Source organism: Mercenaria mercenaria, chromosome 18, assembly GCF_021730395.1.
Source record: "Mercenaria mercenaria strain notata chromosome 18, MADL_Memer_1, whole genome shotgun sequence".
Taxonomy (NCBI): Eukaryota; Metazoa; Mollusca; class Bivalvia; order Venerida; family Veneridae; genus Mercenaria; species Mercenaria mercenaria.
Window position 1 is genome coordinate 46718833 of NC_069378.1, and position 22201 is coordinate 46741033.

Below are 22201 nucleotides of genomic sequence, written 5' to 3' on the forward strand. Positions count from 1 at the left end.
GTTTCCATGTATTTAGGGCTGACATTTTGTGTACATGTACACTTTCGTCATTGTCATATGCAATTTTGAATGTACCAAGATTTCTTGTTCTACAGTTAAAATATTTTATAAACTATAAGACGTCTAGACAATTCATGACCAAGTCGTATGGTTTATTTCATATTGTGTATTCGTAAAATGTTGCACCATTTCATCTACATTGAAATATAAGCTGAACGTATTTCATTCGCCATTTTGTTTTACGACTTGTCGATATTCTTCGGTAAGTAAGTGTTTCTTTCCCTTTTTCAGATAAAACATGGAAAGGTAAGTTCTATTTTAGTTATTATTTAGTTTTTATTTCAATGTTTACTGAAAGTATCTCACTTTCGATATTATCTTACAGAAATGTGTGAATTAAAGGAGAATGTCCTTACAGCAGTCAGCAATCTCATAAAATTATGTTGCACATACTTATAATATGGATATGTGACACCTGAGGCTTGTGAGACCATGTCAAAAACTGAAACGTAAAGAGGTGCCGTCTGTACAAAGCTTATGTAATCGCAAGTTAATCTGTTATTTTCGAACAGAAATTACTTTCAAACGTTAAAAACAGTGTAAATTAAAAACTGTTACATTTAAAGGTTTAATCTACATTTTTGAACAGAACAGAAAATCTGAAGTCAATGACGTATCGATGTATTTTTAATTATGACAACAACTTTTGAAATAATTTTCTCTAGTCAGGAAAATATAATTTTCATATACTAGTGTTTTTGTAAATATACTACTAGTATTAATTTACATTAGATTAATAGTGTCAAACTCATCTGCAGTCGTTGATTGTATGTGCAAAATGTTTAGCGATTTCCTTGTGAATATTATTTAAACTTAACTAGTTTATCATTAAATACAATTGTATCATAATGATAAAGGAATTGAAGGTTATTTCTTTAGACTTAACGGAGCGTGTCAAACGTTTATAGAGCTATTGTGCATAACTATTTACATGGTACTCACTTATAGTTCGTACATATCTATAAATAATGTGTCAGTGTCTGGCTCGGTTAATGAATAAATGCAATATTAATAAATGTATCTTGTTTACTTAACATAGAATACTATCCGACAAGGCAGTCGGGGAAAAATAGATTGCATTTTTTTTCAATAGCGTGCGTTTCTCCACACTTCCAGGCAATTTATAAAAGGCATGAATGTACGGAATTTATCACCCAAGATGCGTGTTGAATTATATATTTTATCCATTCCAAATATTAAAGAATATATATATATATATATATATATATATATATATATATATATATATATATATATATATACAAATCTGTGTCGTCTCTATTGCCTCAATTGTCGGTCACTGTTTACGAACCACATGCACCTCATCGCAGCTTGTTCGACTTTCGAAAGTTATGAGGTTCTACCTAGTTACCCGACCGTGGCTGCATCAATTCATGGACAGGCGCCCGTGGGCTCTTCGTCTATCTGTTTCAATCGCAATATGTTGTGGAATTGTAGCGACAAGTCTAAGAGTTTCATGTTTTATATTTGAAACAACTCAGTCAATATCATTCTTATCCTGATTGTCTTGTGTTTAAACCGTATACATGTATTTTACAATTTATCAAGGAATCAGGAGTATGGATGTTACGGCATTTGTAGTTAGTTGATAGAGATATTGAAATTTAATAAACAATTTCACTGACATTAAATGCTAATAATGTTAATAAAATGCTGTATTCTATTTAAGACAAGGCAGACGTTTGCACAGTGAATATTTTGAAAACTGTAGTATTAAGAAGAACAGACAAAAAAGGTAAGATAAGTCAGCGCTGCTTTGACTTGCACTATCTTAAACAGATGCATATTTTTCTCGTTTGTTTCTAGAGTCACACTGACAAAATTTAAGGTCATATGATGACTTTTCCGGCTTTTTTATTTTGGAACGTTTCAAACCCCACTCGATGAAGTATCGATTTAATTTGTAAATGAAATACAATGGTCTTCTTGGAAAAAATCATAAATTATAATAATAATGCCGGCAGAATTATACTTTTTTGTTTGCTTTCGGTATTTCTGATATTAGTATGTTACGGCGGGTAGCTAAACAAACCCGTGTTCGTTGATTCTTTAGTAGTACAAACATGTTTTTCGAAAGTAACTGCCAACTACCCCACATGAATTAGAGGTGGATGAAGAAACAAATCGTCATTGAGAACTTACGCCTCGCCAGGGTATCGAACTCACGTCACCGCAATCTGTAGATTTGCGCTCTCCTTATAAAGCTTAGCTGGGCATATCGATATTATAGAATAACCCGTTTTAATGAATAATAATAAGATATTTAGAAAATATTAGAAACAGCTATTGAGAAAATTATGCCTTACAGCAATGGTTTCTTAATTTTGTTCTTATTAAATGCCATTAAGGAACTGCAATGCTTCTTTAAGCAAAACACAATTGAATGATTATTTCATATGTGACCTAGTAGTTGTCAAATTGTCTGGTAGTAATGTATAGCTTGATTTCAAAACTTTAGTCTAAGTTTGGCCAGAGTTGCATGACATTTTCACAAACGTAAGTTTCGCATTTGTAAATACTACAGTTAACATTTTTTATTAAGTTTTCTTTGGATTTAAGGTTTTTCTAACATATTTCAGTTACGTTACGGTCCACCGTGGACAGTTACATACGTAATCATTGCTCCTGGATTACGCATTGCTACTTACCAGTAATCCGCAAGTAACTGCCAACTTATTTACAAGGGTCAGCTATAGCGGACGAATCTTTTCAGATACAACGGTATTTATCAGACTTGCTCGGAGAACATACGTCTCGACAGAGGACAGTATTTGCAACTCTCTGATCCGTAAATCTACGCGCTCGTTATTAAGCTATACAGTCGGATTGTATCAACAACTCCAGCAAATTAATGAGTATAGGATAAATTGTGTCAGTACTGGCAGAAGTAATAATTAGTATTAATTGGTTGAAATAGACAATATTTAAGCATTCAATAGATGGAAGGATTAATTGATAATTATAGTAACAGTATGAATTACAGTTATGATAAAATAAAAGAGAGCACTAAAGAAGATCAAACTATAAACCACTGCCCAAAACAAGTAAGTCGAATTCTAAACCGGGATGAAGTTATATGATACAGATGCGTTAAAATACACGCTGTTGAATGTTATTATATAATGTACCCTATTAACATTCTAAAAAAAATAAATCTTTTTCAGTACACTCTGGATTACTTGTTTTGACGGTAGCAGTGACTATGTTCCGTTTTATAACAGGTTCGTAGACAACTCCATTACTTCGGTAAAAATACAGTAGATGTTAAAAGAAGTTAATCGAGGTTTAATGTTGACTTATTTATTTATCTATAATTTATTTATTTGGGTTTTACGGCGCACCAACACAGTATAGGTTATATGGCGCCAAACTGGACTACAAATATTGGTTCCATATCTCATTTACATCGAAATAATAACATGAGGTATTGAATTACACTCGTGGACTTTAAAATGCCCAGAATATGTATGCATTTGAAAACTTTTATCCAACGCATATTTTATGATTAAGGTGGAAACATTTCGACGCTAAAAGAAAAATGACTTCTGCTAATAAAACTTACATTTGGATTTTTTTTCGGATATATATAGTTAGGTTGTCGTCGGAAAAGGATATCCCATATCCGCTTAAGTTGTTACATAGTAAAATTACTTGACAGGTTCATGAAACAACTGGATGGTACGTATTTATTGCCACACTATAGCGTTTGAGATTTTGGAAAAAGCCTGCTTTTAAAAGAACAAAAATGCATCAATTTTAATGAATAAATCTGTAATTTAGTTTTTAAAGTAAGGAAATCTCTACAACATGGCTGCGTGATAATTCCGTATTTAGGTAGGAGCTATCTAACGGTACTGAGAACAAACAAAACAACAAGTTCGTTCTGTGACTAAAATGTTTTTGGGATTGAAGTCCATAAGATAACGAAAGGAAAATAACAAAAGAAATACTCTATAAACCTGAAATGATTGAACGTCGGACTGTCCGCGAAACTAAATAACCATTCACAGTTTTGACTTTAAACTACGGTGTTCCGTTTGGACAATCGTGACTTTTTATTTAATGCTCAACCGCAATGCACGATGGTACGATAACGAAAACGCGATGGCGCGACGACACGATGATAAAACAACGATGGTACGATGGTGAAAACGAGATGGTGCGATGGTGAAATGTCGATGTAATATCGCGTTTTCATCATCGTACCATCGCGTTTTCACCATCGCACCATCGTGTCATCGCGTTTTCATCACCGTACCATCGTGCCATCGCGTTTTCACCATCGTACCATTGTTGTTTTTACCATCGTACCATCGTGTTATCATCATCGTACCATCGTGGTTTTACCATCGTACCATCGCGTTTTCACCATCGCACAATCGTGTTTTCATCATCGTACCATCGCCTTCAGGTTAGAAATGCGTAAACCCGTACACTTGTATTTTTGTCAACAATAGATGAATGTATCTCAATGTATTTTATGAGACCAAATTTTGCTGTTTGGCAAAATGTTTTACAAAATGTTCAGTGCTCAGTTCATTAAAACTGTAAAAACTTCAAGGCCACGTCTTCTGTATTTTATGTATGCATAAAAGTAAATAAAAAGCTTGGTGCAATAGTCACATGGTATTATTCGAACTTATTATTGTTAGGATGTAGAAGGTACATAGTGCAATGTGAATATGAGATTGTATCAAGCCTGTATTTTACTGGCACATATACTGTACCACTGCGCATGATCACCGGAAGGCGATGGTACGATGGTGATAACGCGATGGTACGATGGTAATAACGCGATGGTACGATGATGAAAAACGCGATGACACGATGGTGAAAACGCGATGGTAGGATGATGAAAACGCGATCGTACGATGATACAATGGTGAAAACGCGATGGTACGATGACGAAAACGCGATATTACATCGATATTTCACCATCGTACCATCGCACTATCGATATGTATACTACATGTATATGAGTCAGGTCGGAATATGAAATGTCAAATGCTAAAAGCTAAAAATATGCATTTCAAATTTCGTATTCGGGGCAAAACTTAATAACCATTAAAAGTCTTGGCATATATGTAGGTAGCAAAGAGGCGAGGTTCAGAGCGCTTGAACCAGGCCTGTAGTTCAAAAGTCAAGGTCATGGCAAGTATAAATATATATATATCGTAAATGTATCCAGAGAATAACTTGATATCCAATTAAGACATTGACTTCAAACTTGGCATATATGTAGGTGGCAATCAGAAGATGTGCACAGCGCATGATCATTGTCTGTATATCAAGGCTGGTCGGAAATTGAGTACAGATATGTAATATGTATTTTCTATTCAAGTACAAAACTATTTAAGGTATTGACTTTAGACTTAGAATACATACGGGCGGTGAAAATGTGATTTGAGGAATTCAGCAATCCACTTTACTTCCACTACTGATCCCTAACTCTCACCCCAACCCTACCAAAACTTCAGCACTTTTGTACTTTGGTATTGCCTACAACACAACTATAATTTATTAGAGATGTTGACTTTAAACTTGGAACAAATCTTAGTGGTGATATGGTGACTTCGCAACAATGACGTGCAACAATCCACATTTATCATCCCCTCCCGTGCTCACTAACACGCAAATTAAACCCCATCCCCATGCCTATGAACAATTACTTTTACTTTCTTCTTTCTTTGTATTTCATTACCGCTGCCGTACATAACCTCTAATCAACCACTCATAGCCATATTACATCTCTACACGTCCCCCACCCACCCCAGTCTGACTAAAGTACATCTCCTATTACGCTACGCATAGGATCTGAGAACGATCTATTCATAGCCTTGTTCTAACGACCCTTTCGCTAGCCAATCAGAGCTCAACTTACAACATTTTGCAAATCTACCTGTATCCTTGACGTTTGATATTTACAATTCTTATGTCGAAATGTGTCAGATAGCCGGTTAGCTCAGTCGGTAGGCCACTTGCTTTGTAAGCGAGGGGTCCCTGGTTCGAGCCCTGGAATGACAGCACATTTTTCTTACTGTTTGACATTGGACAAGTCGTCTGAGATTGGTTAAAATAAAAATAGCAATACTGGAAATCCAAAATATACAGAAGGCGTATGTGAATGGGTCGTTCTCAGATCTTCGTGTAGAAAATCAAGTACTTAAGTCAGATTGCCCCCCACCCCAACAACCTAAATATTATTTCTTCCTTATCTAGTCTAGAACTAAGGGTCTTACATGTATATAGAGCTCTTGTTCAATTTATCTCTCTGGAAAAGGTAATACCGTTATAAATATGGCGAATCAAAGAAACGACTGACAGAAAATTCATAAAAGCTTAATGATTGCAGGTCACTTACCACGAAAACATTTAATTATTATACTTAAAACAATAACAATGTACCCATATAAGCCATTCATCTGACTGAAAAAAGAAACCTTCTGTTTAAATGTACAGCCAATATGATTAAATTCATAATCAGTTTTACTACCTGCTACTTCCGTTGTCATAGAGCACTAGTTTTCAAATACGGGCATAAAAAGTATGTATTTTTCTTATTTTAAACCAAGTCTACAACTTGAAAGTTGTTGACTCTTCATTGTCATTTTGTTTTTGATCTAAACGCAATATTAATGTTAATATATGCGAAAGTTTTGAAACACCTAACATTGTATCTTATTGTTCCTCAGACTTATTAGTAGCCATGGCAACAGGGATGTTTTAAATATAATACATCTTGCATTTTTCTTATTTCCTATAAACTTTAAAGTTATCTTCTCCATTTCTTGTAGATTTAAATATTTTGTGTTTAAAGTAAGCAATATATATACATTTAGGGTCATTTCTAACCCGACACTTTTTAAACACCGTATATATTAGTTTGAAACTATACATAAAGTCGTTACTTAAACTGTACTGGAATTATAAAATCCTTCAACCGGGACCTTCCCCCAGTTCTGCGCCTGGTACGTGCACGATATCAACACTTTGTACGAAGAATATTGGTCAGCAAAAGTATAAAAAAAAAACAACAACACAACAACAACAATAACAAAAAAAAAAAAAAAAAAAAAAAAAATGAATATTCGGCATATTGCAAGCTGGACATTAATTAAGACATGTTAGTAAATCTTATTTTTATAACGATTTTTTGACCTCGTACAAATGTACATAAATAAATAAATGAAATTTAGATATTGAGTTATTTTCCTTAGAAGTTGTCGAGTCTTAAGCAGACATGTGTCAGTCATGGCTGGCCTTCAGCAGAATTTTCAGCGCACAGGCCGATGCACAGGCCGATGGAACTCACGCTAAACCCATAAGTCGACGAACAGTTAGCTCAACGAACATGGAGTAAAATAAGGCGTCCATTTAGGGGACTTATTCAGACATCGTGTCACCGGCGACAGCGGGAGTGATAGTCACGTCGGCATCAGCCTATGACACAGAATGAGTGGTCAAATAGGACAACTGTAAGCTAATACAGCTTTCTGACCAATTCCTGGAATGCTGTATTGTAAATATTCCATACTTTTCGGAATAAAAATATGTTTAAACTAAACTAAATGCCCTGTTCACAGACGACAGTCAGTGTAACTTATACCACAACGAGGGAAGGATGCGAGTACAGAGTTGACGTGGAGTTGAAAGATGAACGTCACGTGTGTGATTCGACAAGACCATTGTCGTAGTGCCGTTACCCACCAAGACAGACTTGAGCTACGTACCAGCAGGACATCTTAGCCATTTGTCGCAATATCGCACGTACGGGACGGTTGACATGGTATGAACTTGCTGCAACACGGAATACCGGACCATACCGCTGGTACAACACATATATTGTTGCAACAAAAAGAACGTGCGGCGGCTGCCTTTCCAGCTTCTGTCACCGGATCTCAGTGTTTTTGAGCACGTGTGGGACGAGCTAAACAGGCGAGAGCAGAGTTGACTCGCAACCTGTTTAAATATCCGTGATCAGGAACAGTCCCATGTGTAGGAATAGAGAAATGTTCCCTAATGGATCTTCCGGACCTACATGTTGTCGATGAAACAGTAATGTATATTTGTTGTGAGGGTCATGTGAGGGAAAAAGAAGTATTAATTTCTCGGACGTACAAATTGTTCTGTGGTTCAGTTACATTTCACATTGTTAGCACTTTGCGTTAATATTCCGGCGTACAAAGTCAAAACCGTTTAATCTCTGTGTGGCTTGCCTCGTTTTACATGGGGCTTAAAATAAAATTAAGTTTGTTTGACCTTTACCTACCGACCCGATAAAATGGCCCCGACTCAAATAATTTTATTGCATTCCAGAGAAAAAAATTATTTTTATTTTCTTATCAGAGGGAAAAACTGATTTTGGTGCTTGAAACTGGCGATTATTTTATTTAACAAATGCATAGATAATTATGGCAAGTGAGAAAGTAAGTAGAAAATCGATAAAGCGGACTGTTTATTATCTCGTGTATTCCGAAAACGTGTCAACTTTGCCGATAACGTTGCCTAAGGCCATAGGATGCAGACGACAATCAAACCGCTTATAGCCGGAAGGCAATCTGACAAAAGGACATAATTTTACAAATCTAGTATCTAATTTACCCGCGAAACGTAAAGTATACCAAAACGTCATGCCAGTAATTTTCCATTCCACGAGCACGTGCGCCCTATCGTAATATCCAATTTCCAGCGCTCGACGTTACTTTTGTTTACACATACACAAAAAACGCGCGTAGTGCATTCATTTTTTGTTATTATCGCATCAATATTTTTAGCACCGCTTAAGAAGTAATATAGTTTGAATTCTATAACGATTTTAATAAGATATCGACAGGAATGTAGGCAAAATTCTATAAAAACGGTCAAATTTAAATTTAGTTCTTTGTAAAATTTCAAACAGTGCGATCTTAATTATTTATTTCTTTCTAAGGGTAAATAAATGATAAATTCTATGGGCATAAAGTTCAGACTTTTGACCAGAAAGTACAAAAAACAGAATTAAAAAATCTTAAATAATGAAAAAGCGTCAGCAATTTAAAAACATGGCGTAAAACGATTTTTGGCAAACAGATTTATGTTAGTGCGGCAAAATAGCTCACAGAGGTAGGATATCCACACTTATCGTTTGACACATTTACCTGTCAATTTATACAGTGTGTTTGTTTACTTTTGTTTATCCTCGCCGCCGGGTATTCCCATATGGGCGAGCATTCGTCTAACATCATTATGTTCTTCTAAAGTTACGTCTAACGTTGTTATCTTCTAAGGTTATAGTCATCTAATATTGTTATATTCTCATGTCATCTCACGGCAACCTTGATGGTCCGACTTTTGATGACGTCATTATGTTGACTTCAGTTCAGTCTTCTAACTTAAATGATGGTGTACTACGCCTTCTAGTGCTAAATTTCGCCTCGCCGCCGCCCTCATGGTGTTAAAACGCGATGGCCGATGAAATGCCATCTCGTTGAAGCTATCTCCGTTGTCCCTGCAGCCTGCTCATCGTCGTTACAGCCGGAACGCCAGTCTACTGCTCTCCCGTAGGTCAATCCGTAGGTCAATCAAAGCATAATCGAACCAGCCGATCATGCTGCTCTATATACCAGCTGTTAATTCTTCCACATCCATCGGTAGTTGATAAAAACGTCGGATGAAAAGTCGTACACCCCTACGACTCATCCTGCCAGATGAACATGCCCGTGTACCATATATAGTCATGGACATCCAGCTCGGGTAAAAGCAAAGGTAAAAGCCGGTAGACGTCGAAGATGGAGAACGATGGTAACGAACCCAAGAGCCCCGGCAACAGGATGCGTAGTCGACAGTGGTAGCTCAACGAGATGATCTAACTTCGGTTGCTGTACTCTTTTTAGGGCCACTACCGCCGATGTCAGTCATGTGTCGCTAACTAGGCCGTATGACAATATACGTGACAATATACATGTTGACCTAATTAGCGACATATGTTCTGCTCCTGACCTCTCGCCGCGTGCACGTCGCGGAGCAGGCATGCGGCTCTACCGGAAGTGGTCATAAATATATTGAGGACAGCCGATAGAATCACAACTAAGGGCGAGGGCTGTGGCCCTAAGAAGGATCGTTTACCACCTCAGCTTTGTATTGTCATCTTCCACGAACGCTGAGATTGGTACTCCGCAAGGACTGCGAGGGACAGCATGACAAGACGCCCGCTGACGCTCTATGATGGACAGTGAAGGCGCGAATATTCTCGCTCATATGGGACTCCCGGCAGCGAGTATAAATAAAACTACAAACAACAACGACATATGTTCCCTCTCCACGACGTGAACGTCTCGGCGGTCCAGGAGAAGAATTTATACAGGATATTGAATTCGCTTTAACAAATTAAAGAAGAAACTTTTTTATTGATTAATTTAAAGAACCGAGGCGGTACGATCAAACAGTGATGTGTCATATGGCGCGAAAACATGACGTAATTCCATGACAATCTCGGGCAACTATACCGCTTTGATCTCCACTTCAGATGCCATGATACCGACATACGTCTTTTAGCTCTTCGAAGGGAATGTTAATTGATGATGAAAACAAGGACAATGACTAAGTTTATCAACAGAATAATTACCGATAATCGTTTACGCTTTTTATTTCGCTTTCAACATTGGGTGGATTATGATTATTGTGTCCATATTTTTGGGACACTTTACAAAATAATCATTTTTCGGGAAATAAGTCTTGAGAAAGTGAAAATAACTAGTCCTAACACTTTTGGAAAATACGGTAGGGGTTAGACTTTGATTATTAATACTATCGATGCAATCATTATGGAGAGCAACTAGATGGTGGAGATTACAAAAATACAGTGAAAAAAAAGTCTGCTGTGAAAAGGAAATTTAAGAAGAACAAATATGATTGATTACAAAGGAAACATAGTGTACATGAGAATATTATTTGTCTACTATGTGTTAAATTATATTTGAAATTTGCTTGTACATAATACTGCTTTCATAACAGTGACAGTATTGCGGCAATTGACAGGCGAGTGGTGGGAAATTTAATTATCTGTGAAAATATATTATAAACTGACTTAATTGTTGATTTCAAAATGTCTTTAATCAGATATCGTTTTGAAATGCATTTGTTCGAAGTGAGAAAATCTCAGTTTTCGAATTTCAAGAAATTGACAAGAGCGTAAATGTGTTGAAATATTACAGGCTAGATAGTTTAAATATTTTGATTTTGTTATGCCAGAACAAAGAGCTATAAAAATCTTATACTTCTTTTGCCAGGACAATGGCATAATAAATGTCTGATGTCGGAAAACCCAATCTTGTTTCTGTTCTTAGTAACATGACCAATACGTGCAAGTAGCTTGAAGCTAAAAAATTATCACTTTTGCTTGCATACTGCCATAACCATTGTAAAAACCTTCTAAAACTCATAAAAAGTTATTATCTATTGAATTAAGCATCAAACACTTGTTGAAAATAAGCTGTAATTCAATAGTGTGTTTAGATGCCAAATATCGCGTATTTTCGCGACTATATTGTTTTGTACTTTTAATTTATTTATTTATTTGGGTTTTACGGCGCACCAACACAGTATAGGTTATATGGCACCAAACAGGACTACAAATTTTGGTTCCACATCTCATTTACATCGAAATAAAAACATGAGGTATGGAATCAAAATTTGCATACCTGCTGGAATCACAGAGTTACTGCAAAACCAAGTGTTAAGACCCTATTAGATCATGCAAGGGTAAGGCAGTGGTTCCAATTCTTTTCATACACAGATCGTCCCAGAACCACATGGGGCTTGTACATTTAAGCGCAGATGTAGTGAAAACAATCATGAAAACACTTTTGATATATATATAAAGAAAAAGTGTAGACATGAAAGATACTCAAAGACTTGGTGAACTTATCCTTATGTGCAAATTAAGTCTGTGCCCATATTGTATGTGCATGAATAGGGCTAGGTGTTTATATATTGCAAGCATACATTTAACAGAGCATCTTCAGAGATTATCTACAAGCAGTAGTATTAATAAATAGACTTTATTACTGAGACAACAAATATTTAAAACACTAAAATATAATAAAATTATTTACCTACCTACCTACCCACTGTAAAAATACTGGGTCGGTAAAGGTCAAACAAACTTAATTTTAATTTAGGCCTGATAAAATTACTAAGGTTAACGATATCACGTTTTTTTTTTTTGAAATATGGACAATTTTTATACACGGATCGACTGCAAAATTTCAAATTGAAAACATCCCGTTCGCATGCTATTTCAGTACAAATAAAAGCTACATAATATTGGTCTTAAGTTTCGTGATATGTATTTCTGTAACTGCAGGCTAAAATAAGTTTAAACAAAAATCACACTCTTTCAGCATGAAAAAAACTCCCCAAAACACTATCAATTTTACACAGTTAATGACATATAATACCATGATGTCAGTGGCTTCATTTTAACGCAACTATGTTTTGTAGCGTTTCTTTTGTAACTAAGTCATCATATCGGCATTATTAGCATGCCCCACACGCGGTTAAATTCCCGATTTCCTTTACAAAACGTATAAAGACTCCCCTTAAGTACACATATTTTTAACCTGCTTCTTGTCTGTTTCGTATAACATGATATTCGTGTATATTGTCGTGTATTTTGGTTGTGATACTATTCTTATTTTACGTCTTTAATGCCCCATTCTCGTGTTTACTATGAGTGATGTTAAGTAACCAACATTAACCAGCTGAAGCACTTATATTTTGTTCCTGTTGTCCCTGAGTGGTGCTCAAATTTGTTCCTATTTTACTGTTTTTCTTCTTGTTTGCAATTGTAACAACTGAATGAAGTTTTGCCGTACAATATAGAGTCCCCTGCTGGAAGGCTATTAATTTATCTACTGTAGTATAACATGATATCCTGATATTTGTCAATGATGTTTAAACATTGTTGTACTATATATATATATATATATATATATATATATATATATATATATATATATATAACACGTCATAACATTAGATTCGGTTTACAATTATCATATACAAACATCTGCAGTTGTTGATTGCTTATATTTATCTATATATATAAAAACCATTTAATTTTATTTTTGATAACATTTTATTTTGAAATTGCCAGGGGAAAATGAAAAAGAAAATCATGTAAAAACATCATATTAATGGGACATAATTCCTAATAAGCAACATATTTTTGTTGAATTTCATAAAAGGTTACTATTGACTTTTGTCCTTCAGGTTTGACTGAGATAGGGGCCTTTACATGGCATAATGCATATTGTCTCATTATAGGGAAATTTGTGTTAATCAATATTAAAATGCCATTACGGATGACAAATTTATGGACAAGAAAGTAAAAAAGAACTGTTGACATCTGACCTCTGACTATGATTTTGACCTTTGTGTTAGGGTTAATGGTGTTGCGTAAGATACGTTGTCTCATTAAGGGAAATATTTGACTGTGAAAATAATAAAAACAGATGACAGAGTTATTGACCGTACAGGAAAAAAACTATATTGACCTTTGACCTGTATGTGTGACCTTGACTTTTAATCTTTTGGTCTACGTGGTGCGCGTGACATATTGTTTTATTATGGGTTACATTTGTGGCAAGTAATATTAAAATCACTTAAACGACTGTTTAATTACAGACTGTACTGAAAAAAAAACAACCTTTTGGTCTTTGTCCTCCGATAGGGGCCTTGACAGTTGTTCTAAGTGTGCGCTTTTTGTGCATGAGACATTTTCTCATTCAGGAGAATTTTTGTACAGTAAACCTAACTTGAAAGGAACTCGAACACTTTGTTTTAAGAAACAGTTTTCAATTGTCCGATCTAATTCCTTCTTTCATCAACGTAAAATTCCTCAGTTATAGAGACCTCGGTTATAAGGAACACTCGATTCCAAAGTATGAAAATAGATGGAAAATCCCACGGCTAAAGCAAGCAGATATAAAAAAAATGCTGATGACGTCAGAGTAACGTCGGCACCTTCACGCGCTTTCATGTACATGAATTAACACTAATTAGTTCATTTCTATGATCTTTAGTTTGTTAATTCAAGGATATGACCAAAAATATTACTATATCATTATTGACATTTTCCAACTACAAGACGATAGAAGACACAATAGTGAACGAAAATCAATCACAGTCACGGTCATCAAAACATGGGAATTTGATTTTTGTGAGTATTGTGTCATACATTCCTAAATAAATGTGCTAATTGTGCTTAATGAACAATGGCAAACGGTCCAGTTTACCAATTTCCAAGCAGGGGCTAAAATAGACAATAGCAAAACTACAGGTATAAATTTCACTTAAATCCGTATGACTTTTTTTTTGTTTTTACTTTGCCTCATAAATGTTTCTCCTTTTGTAGATTTGATTTGTACGAAATTTCTCTAGTAAATGTACATGAAAATAAGTGCAAAATAACAACATAAAAAATAACATTTATTTTATATCAGTACTGATACGTATGCAGAGCAAGGTTGTGAAGATTAACTGCAACATATCTTTTAGTTATAATGTAGCGCTCTTTAAAAGGAAGATAGAAATGACAGAATAAACACAATTACGGTCAATCTTACCAACGTACACTTTGGCTTAGCTTAAGGCTAACACCGTGTCCATTGTGTCCATTGATATAATTATATTCATAACGTTTCAACTCTATTTCGGTCACATACATGCAGGAAGTTTACCTTACCATCCTGTTACTAGAATTGCAACTTCCTCATATAGACTCATTATCGGTGCGGAGTGTGAACACAGCCCTTTTCAAACGTCATTCAAATAATGTTTGCTATACAAATTGTGTTCTTTATATAAACCTCGGTTACAAGGAACTTGTTCGCTTTACGGATAAAAGATACTCAGTTAAAAGGAACAATGTTTAGAGGTCCTAAGCAGTTCCTTATAAGCGAGGTTTACTGTACCAATTTATATTAAAATCTCTTAATGAATGACAAAGTTATGGACCGAAAAGGATCTCTAGGTGTGACCTTAACCTTCGAGCAAGGGACATGGGTGTTGTGTAGGATACGTTGTCTGATTTTGAGGAACATTTATCCCAAGCAATATAGTAATCCCTTGAAGGATGACAAAGTTCAGAACCAGTCACGAAACACAGTTCATGCCTGGATAACATTTGACCGCCAGGTGTGACCTCGACCTTTATGTTAAGGAGTCAGAAATTAGCGCATGACAAATTGTCTTACAGTTATGAACCAGACTCGAAACTTGGACGTTCCAACAAAATGGTATGTATGAGGCTACTCTGTTGCTCTCCCTATTGTTTCTAAGCCACTTGAAAGAAAAGGAGTCAAATAAAATCTTACAGGATGAATAACATCAAAGAAAAAGTACAAATACCCACTGTTCCTTTAGCCACCCAAGTAAGCAAATGTTGGCCCGGACAAACGGACCGACAAATGGAACAGCGATTCTATAATCTGGTTTTCAAACGGTAGGAGACTGATAAGCAAGACAATCTCCCGTATATTTCTTGGATTTATAAATCAGATAACAAACACTGTTTTCTTGATTTCGTTGGTAATACAACCTCATTCAGCATTAGAGCTTTGTTTGAACTTGTGACTATTCACTCCTTATAAATGTCTAATGAAAAATGTTGTGATTTGTGCAAAATAAATGCAAAAAATACTTCGATTACAGACAGTTTTATGACTACTGCTCAACTCAGGTCTTGGTTTACTGCAGAGAAGTAGGACAAAAGACATCTTGTAATTTTACCACTTTGAAGACATTTCAGCTTTTGGTTGTAGAGAATGATCGCAGGCATTGATTCAGGCATGAGCGGGCACCTAGGTAGAACCATCAACCTTACGTTACGCACTTGCATGTCTTCCTATCATAAAAGTATCACCCAAAGCCAGTCAAATATAATGAACATCAAGAGATAGTAGAGGCGTAAAATGTGTAATGCTGATTCGGTTGATTGGGTATGAATTAACCTGGTCATTGGTTGTTAGTAATGCAAATATATCCATCTAAAATACTACAGTTGTTTGTTTAATGCCTTATTATCTCAAACTATTACTACTTCCTTTGATTCTTCAGACAATATATTTAACAAAAACAATTTCATAATCGGTCGCCAAATTGATAATGACATTTTCAGATACAGTCGCATTCATTGGTGGAGATATGAGTCTAAGACCAAGAAATAATTTGGTGTATGTGGCAATATTTCTTAATTATTTTCGAGAGAAATATAATTTGAATTGATTTGTGCACGTAATATCACATACGTTTCTCAAACACAGATGAAATATTCAATGAAAAAACTATGTAATGCTCAGAATATAAACGAAGTGTGAAATATATGCATGGATAAAAATTGTATTGTTGATTTAGTTGATTGAGTATAATTTAAGCTATCACATAAGGCCGTACAAAGTCGACCCGGCTTCATCTCAGTGTTGTTATATTTTCCGGTCCTTCGGGATCATTAGTGTTAACTCATTTAGATTTAAAGATTGAACACTGCATAAGCCGGTGCTAGGGGTCGTGGGCAGTGTTGCATTTTCCATTACTGCTCATGAACAGACTCAATCAAACCAAGTCAGACACTCTGCAATTTTTTACTATTTGCCTTGTTCTCGGTTTTTCCGAGGACTCTACTTTCCAGATTTAATGGATAGAAAGCAAGATTTGACAAATGAAATAACACAAGTAAAATTTATCTGTGAGATTCGGCATTGCAATGTTTTTTTTTTTCTGTTATGCGACTTTTGAGTTATTATTACTTTATAGCAACCGCTAAATTCAAAGCTAGATGAATATATGTTACGGTTGTAATATTTTTATTTAGGTCTAGATTTGAATAATAGATATGTTCCCTATATTTTATCAGACGTTTGGATGCGAATACTTAAATCACTCGTACTACATACTCGAGATTTATTACGCATCCTAACTTCTGCCAATTTTCATTTACTGATTAAAGTATGGGAACACATTTATCATTTTGATTCTAACAACCTAAATAATTCGCATTTTCCAGTAAATCTACTACATTTTCAGCGTAGATCTAATATATCTTTCGGATATATACTGTTACATTTTATCCCCAAGGTTATAAAGTGTTGCATATCCAACAGAACGTAAATATTATTGATAATTATTTGTTTTTTTATATTTGTCAGAATTTTGAGAAGTAATTAAAATGCTCGCAAATAATTTATCAACCATATTTGGTCCAGTCCAGTGTTTTGAGCTTTATGACGTCACATTTTATGTCATATCTTTATGACGTCACTGCTAAATCATGACTATGCTAATTCGCTGTTTGAGATCAAAACATGTTTACGGCCCTGCACGTAAGTCTGTACGGCTTTTTATCGTAAGTAGATCTATGTTTTTAAAATTTTGTTTTATAACTGTTTGACCCTGGCATAATTATTGGAACTGAAGTAGAATATCTTGTGTTACAATCATAGGGGCCAATTATATTTACATCCTCATACAGCAATTATTGCGAGTCGTCTTAGTATTGAATTTTTATACAAATTTGTCAATATCTGGTAGAGATGAAAATAAGCAGATGTTTATTTAGACATTTGTTATATAATCATTGTATTCGTCATAACGTTTTTCTTCAAAATAATGCATTTATCCATTTTGTCATTGAACAATTCAAAATAGAAAATCTAGTCTCTATCGTTTCTAAAGAATGTATCTTCTTTACTTTATCTTTTTTTTTCTTTACATATTTAAAGGTATATTCAAATATTCAAACAGTTAATTAGTGTGCTTTATTGTAGGAATATTTTGCGTGACGTCTGACTGTTCTATTCAGTACACAGCTGGTGTTTACTTTCTAGCAAGGAGCGTCGAAAGCATACTATTTTGGACCATCAATATGATCTTATCACGGAAATATCCTGACGGAGATGAACCACTGCATGAATTTCCGTTCCAGTTGTATGTTTGTATCAGCGTGTTGGCAAACCTTGTCGTCTTCGTAGTATGTAAGTAAAAAGTAAACACTATAATACATAGTAAGGACATTCTAATGTTCCGTGCTCCACTTACCTTTTAGCAGCGTACCTATGATTATGGATGGCAGGTCGATTTATTTTGCATTTTCTACCGACCTGGACATTGTTTATAGCAAAAAATATGGATATGCACCGTGGCCACGGTCAAACCTTAGTATAGGCCATATCTAATTAAAAGATTGTATCATAAAACCTGCATATAAAGGCATATGTATTTTTTGCCATTTGAGTATAAGAAGTAAAACACTTGTGTTGAGATAAAAAGACCTCTGGTTTTATTTTAGAAGATTGATCGATACTTCTGTCATTCTTATATCGGTGATATGTGAAACTGTCTATAAAAACATTGAGTAAAAACTCATTCATTCTATTTAGCATATTTAACAGTATCATACCTGGAAACTTCTTTCAAGCACTTGCTTTTAGTTTTTAGCTGAGGGACATAGGCCGTGAAAGTGGCATATCAATTTAAATGGTGAATGTAATCATCGCCTGAGCAACCTTGCTCCGAAAACATTAACTTACTACTGTAAATTAACGTGCCTTGTTACATAAATAACCATTAGATGACGCAAACAAGAGCAAAGGCTTTATAGTTTGACATCAGATAGCCACCAATTGTGTCCAGATTTGGTTTTGCACGTGAAACGTTCTACTGTCACAGTAAATGTATGAATTATATTTCGTATATTAAAGTTGACCTAACAAAACATCTTTGAGACATGAATGTTATATCGACATTCTGAGCAAGAATTTTACTTTTTTCATGTAGGAATTACCATGTTATTGCACTTTTCAGAATTTATCGAAAACAAACAAATCTTGCGTTACAACTTGACTGAAAAGTATGAGAATCATTAAGTAGACAAAGGGTGCTGCGCTTTTAAAGTACACATGATTATGTTATAATTACTATTTGTGCCGAGTCATTTGAATATGTCATAAACCTTTTGAATTCTACCTTTTGTCCAGAGGTTTGTGTTTATTAGATCAAATGTTGCCTCCTGTTTTGAAAGAATGTATATGCATCAAAATTATTGAACAAAAATAGAGTACACTAGTATAAATAGTCTAGAAAACTATCTTTCAAAACAACCGACCCCGACACATCGTTATGTCAAAGAAAAGGCACCGAATGCACAAGATCGAGACAGACCGGCAGACGACACAGTTCGCATCTATAGACTTAAATGTTTTCTATAAACAGGCGTATAATCTTACAAAAATACAGATGATAACATGAACGCTTGGTTTGATACCATGATGGATGTTTGATATGTATATATGATGTCATTAAAATGTTAATATTTTCAAACGTCCAGGTGTGATACTACGTTAACTGTTATTCGTTAATTAAAGTAAATACATTGACATTGTACTGGTAACTTTCATACATATATTGACACTTTGAAAAAATCTAAACATAATATTTAATGTTCGAACAAATTGACGCAAAATAATTTTTCAGTATATTTTCTCAAAGATTCGAACCTTTTAAGCAGCACGAAATGAACTTTTCATGTTATTGCAGGTTTCATTCAGAAAGTATCTAATAAATAGAAGCCTTTACATCAATAAATAAGCTCTTGTAAAAATCAATTTCTGTTTGATCATACAAATAAAGGTCTCAAAAAATAAATGAATCCCACAAACCGAACTATCACATGTGTGTTTATTTGCACATTTTTATTTCAGTCAAATAACCCTTGAAAGTATGCTTTATAAACTAGCAGATCATGTATTAATCAACACATATTCTGGAACCGACGTTCGTTCGTTTTGTGGGCTAATCAATCCTATTGTAATTTAACATTAATATATTTGTAAATAAGACTCTAAGCCTTGTTTCAGAGGGAAGAAATGGTGCAATTACTTGAATAAGTTAAGTATGATTAAAAGATCAAATAGTGTCCACGTAAGAAGTACTAACATGACGTACATATGAATAAAGATTTATATTATGTATTAATTTCTATGAGTCAACCTAAAATTTCATGTGATGACTGGCAGGTTGGTCGCATACCCGAAACTTGAATAGTTCTTTCAATGTTGATATCGAAACTTTAATAACCTTGATTTAGTAAACACCCATGTTTAGTTCTCGGCATAAAAACGACCTAAATCTTATTCTTGCCAGCATCTCATATGAAATGTCTTCATGTTTTAAAATATTACATGATGCTATCAAAGAAACACCATTTTCAAGTTAACAAATAATTTTAGGACATTTAAATGTCTGTTTCTGATTTGGACATACTTCTGTTCAATGTACATGTAAAATAACCACATTCTTTATTAGCAGAATTGGCACAGTCAAACGCAATGCAATATTTCATATTAACAAATAAATGTTATTGCACTTTCGTAAACTGATATTCCTCTTTTATGACATAGTTGCAGCAGAAAGGTTTCTTTTATATTCATCTTCCATCTTCAGAAATCTCTCATGTAGGTATCAACAGTTCTAGTTTCGAAACATTTCTTTCGCATTTATTCATTTCAGGTGCCAAGCTGGTATTTGAGAACTTCAACGAAATTTCCAGTATTTGCCCATCAACTCGAGGACGAGGAACAGCTGCAACAATTGTTGTAATATCAGACTGTGTTTATATCGCTGTCTTTATTTTCACAATCACTGTGCTTGCTGCAAGAGAGCTATCTTAATCTGAAACATGAGCAATGTATACTTACCAGTGGCTCTTACACTTACAAACTGAAAGCTGTTTCATCGTAAAAGAAAAATATGTTCATTCAAATGAAAACTACGATACTTGTTCCTGCGCTAGGTAAAATTCGTATAGATAGATTGACGATAAAACTTAAGGTTAAGCCAATTCATATTTAGCATAGAGCATTACGTTCCACAGAATGAATAAGTATCAAGGGAACATCTTTTTTAATTTATATATATATGTCCTTTAGATTATATCAGCTTACATACATATTTCAATGCTTTTTATCTATTTGATTACGTATAATGTATACACAAGGTTCGTTCAATAAATATGAAAAAATAGTAAAAACGAGAAAGTCGCTGCTGTCTTTGCAGCGACGCTATAAGGTTATTCTTCACCTTCGCCATTGACATTAATCCAAAAGGCGTAAACCCTTGTTTACATTCAGGACTTTGTCTAGAGCTTAAGCGAGCATTCCATTCTTATTGTTTATAATGAAAAGTCCGTTATCGTTAACATATCCAGTGGTTAAAATTCATTGATTTATGCGACATCATAATTATATCCTTTTAAGAAAAACTTGTTATATCGAAATAACAAACATTTGTAGCGGTCCATGGGATAAAACTATTTTCGTGTTTCCATGCATACTACCTGAATGTATACTACAGGATGAAGAAAAAATACTTAATCATGTTAATGAGACTTTATACCACATGTTTGCGTTAAAAACAGGATCCTACACATGAATAACACCAGAAAAACAGTAATTATTCCATGTACATACGTTTCATTACCATTTGTTTTTATAATGATTTTGCGCCCTGTCCAAAAAGAATAGAAACAACTTTTTGTTGAAAATAAAATCGAAACCATTCTGATCATACTAGGGTCATTTCAGGGTCAGAGCTAGATTAAGTTCATTTCAGTATATAATAAATTATATGTATTGCAAGTGATGTATTGACAAATATAATGAATATATAATGGCTTTAGAAACGATTGATAGCATGCCAAGTAACATTAGTCTTTAGTTTTGATATTTTGTCTGATTGTAGAAACTGGTAACGTACATTACACGTTGCTAATGCTTATATACATGTTGATAATTGTGCATATATCAGTACGTATATCTGAAATAAACTAATGGATTATTTGTACGAGAAACATTTACCTTCGTAAGTCACGTGTGCTTAATGACAGTTTTAATTGATAATCAAGCAACAAAAGAAACAGGGTAAATTATCTTGCCATTTAAAGTCAATGACTTCGGTTTACATAATCAACTACGTAAAGCGTACTCTTTCTATTTATAACTGAGCAATATGTTATAATTGTGATGATACTTCTCATGTAACAAAAATAGTGTTATATATTTCGTATTCATTATTGAAATCGCCTGCA

General features: G+C 34.5%; 1 protein-coding gene across 1 annotated transcript; it reads left to right on the forward strand.

Annotated features, from left to right (window-relative positions):
- Window positions 1–1753: 1753 nt before the first annotated feature.
- On the forward strand, window positions 1754–21818 carry LOC128550426 (uncharacterized). The gene is made up of 4 exons (XM_053529407.1): window positions 1754–1816; window positions 3246–3302; window positions 17886–18092; window positions 20626–21818. Exons 2-4 carry the CDS (start codon window positions 3284–3286, stop codon window positions 20784–20786), a joined length of 387 nt encoding a protein of 128 aa, XP_053385382.1. The 5' UTR covers window positions 1754–1816; window positions 3246–3283; the 3' UTR covers window positions 20787–21818.
- Window positions 21819–22201: the final 383 nt, after the last annotated feature.

What these genes read in the sequence shown, in the direction of transcription:
- LOC128550426 (XM_053529407.1), top strand. An exon ending in CCTTGTCGTCTTCGTAGTAT is followed by an intron (nt 18,093 to 20,625) that starts GTAAGTAAAAAG and finishes TATTCATTTCAG; the next exon opens with GTGCCAAGCTGGTATTTGAG.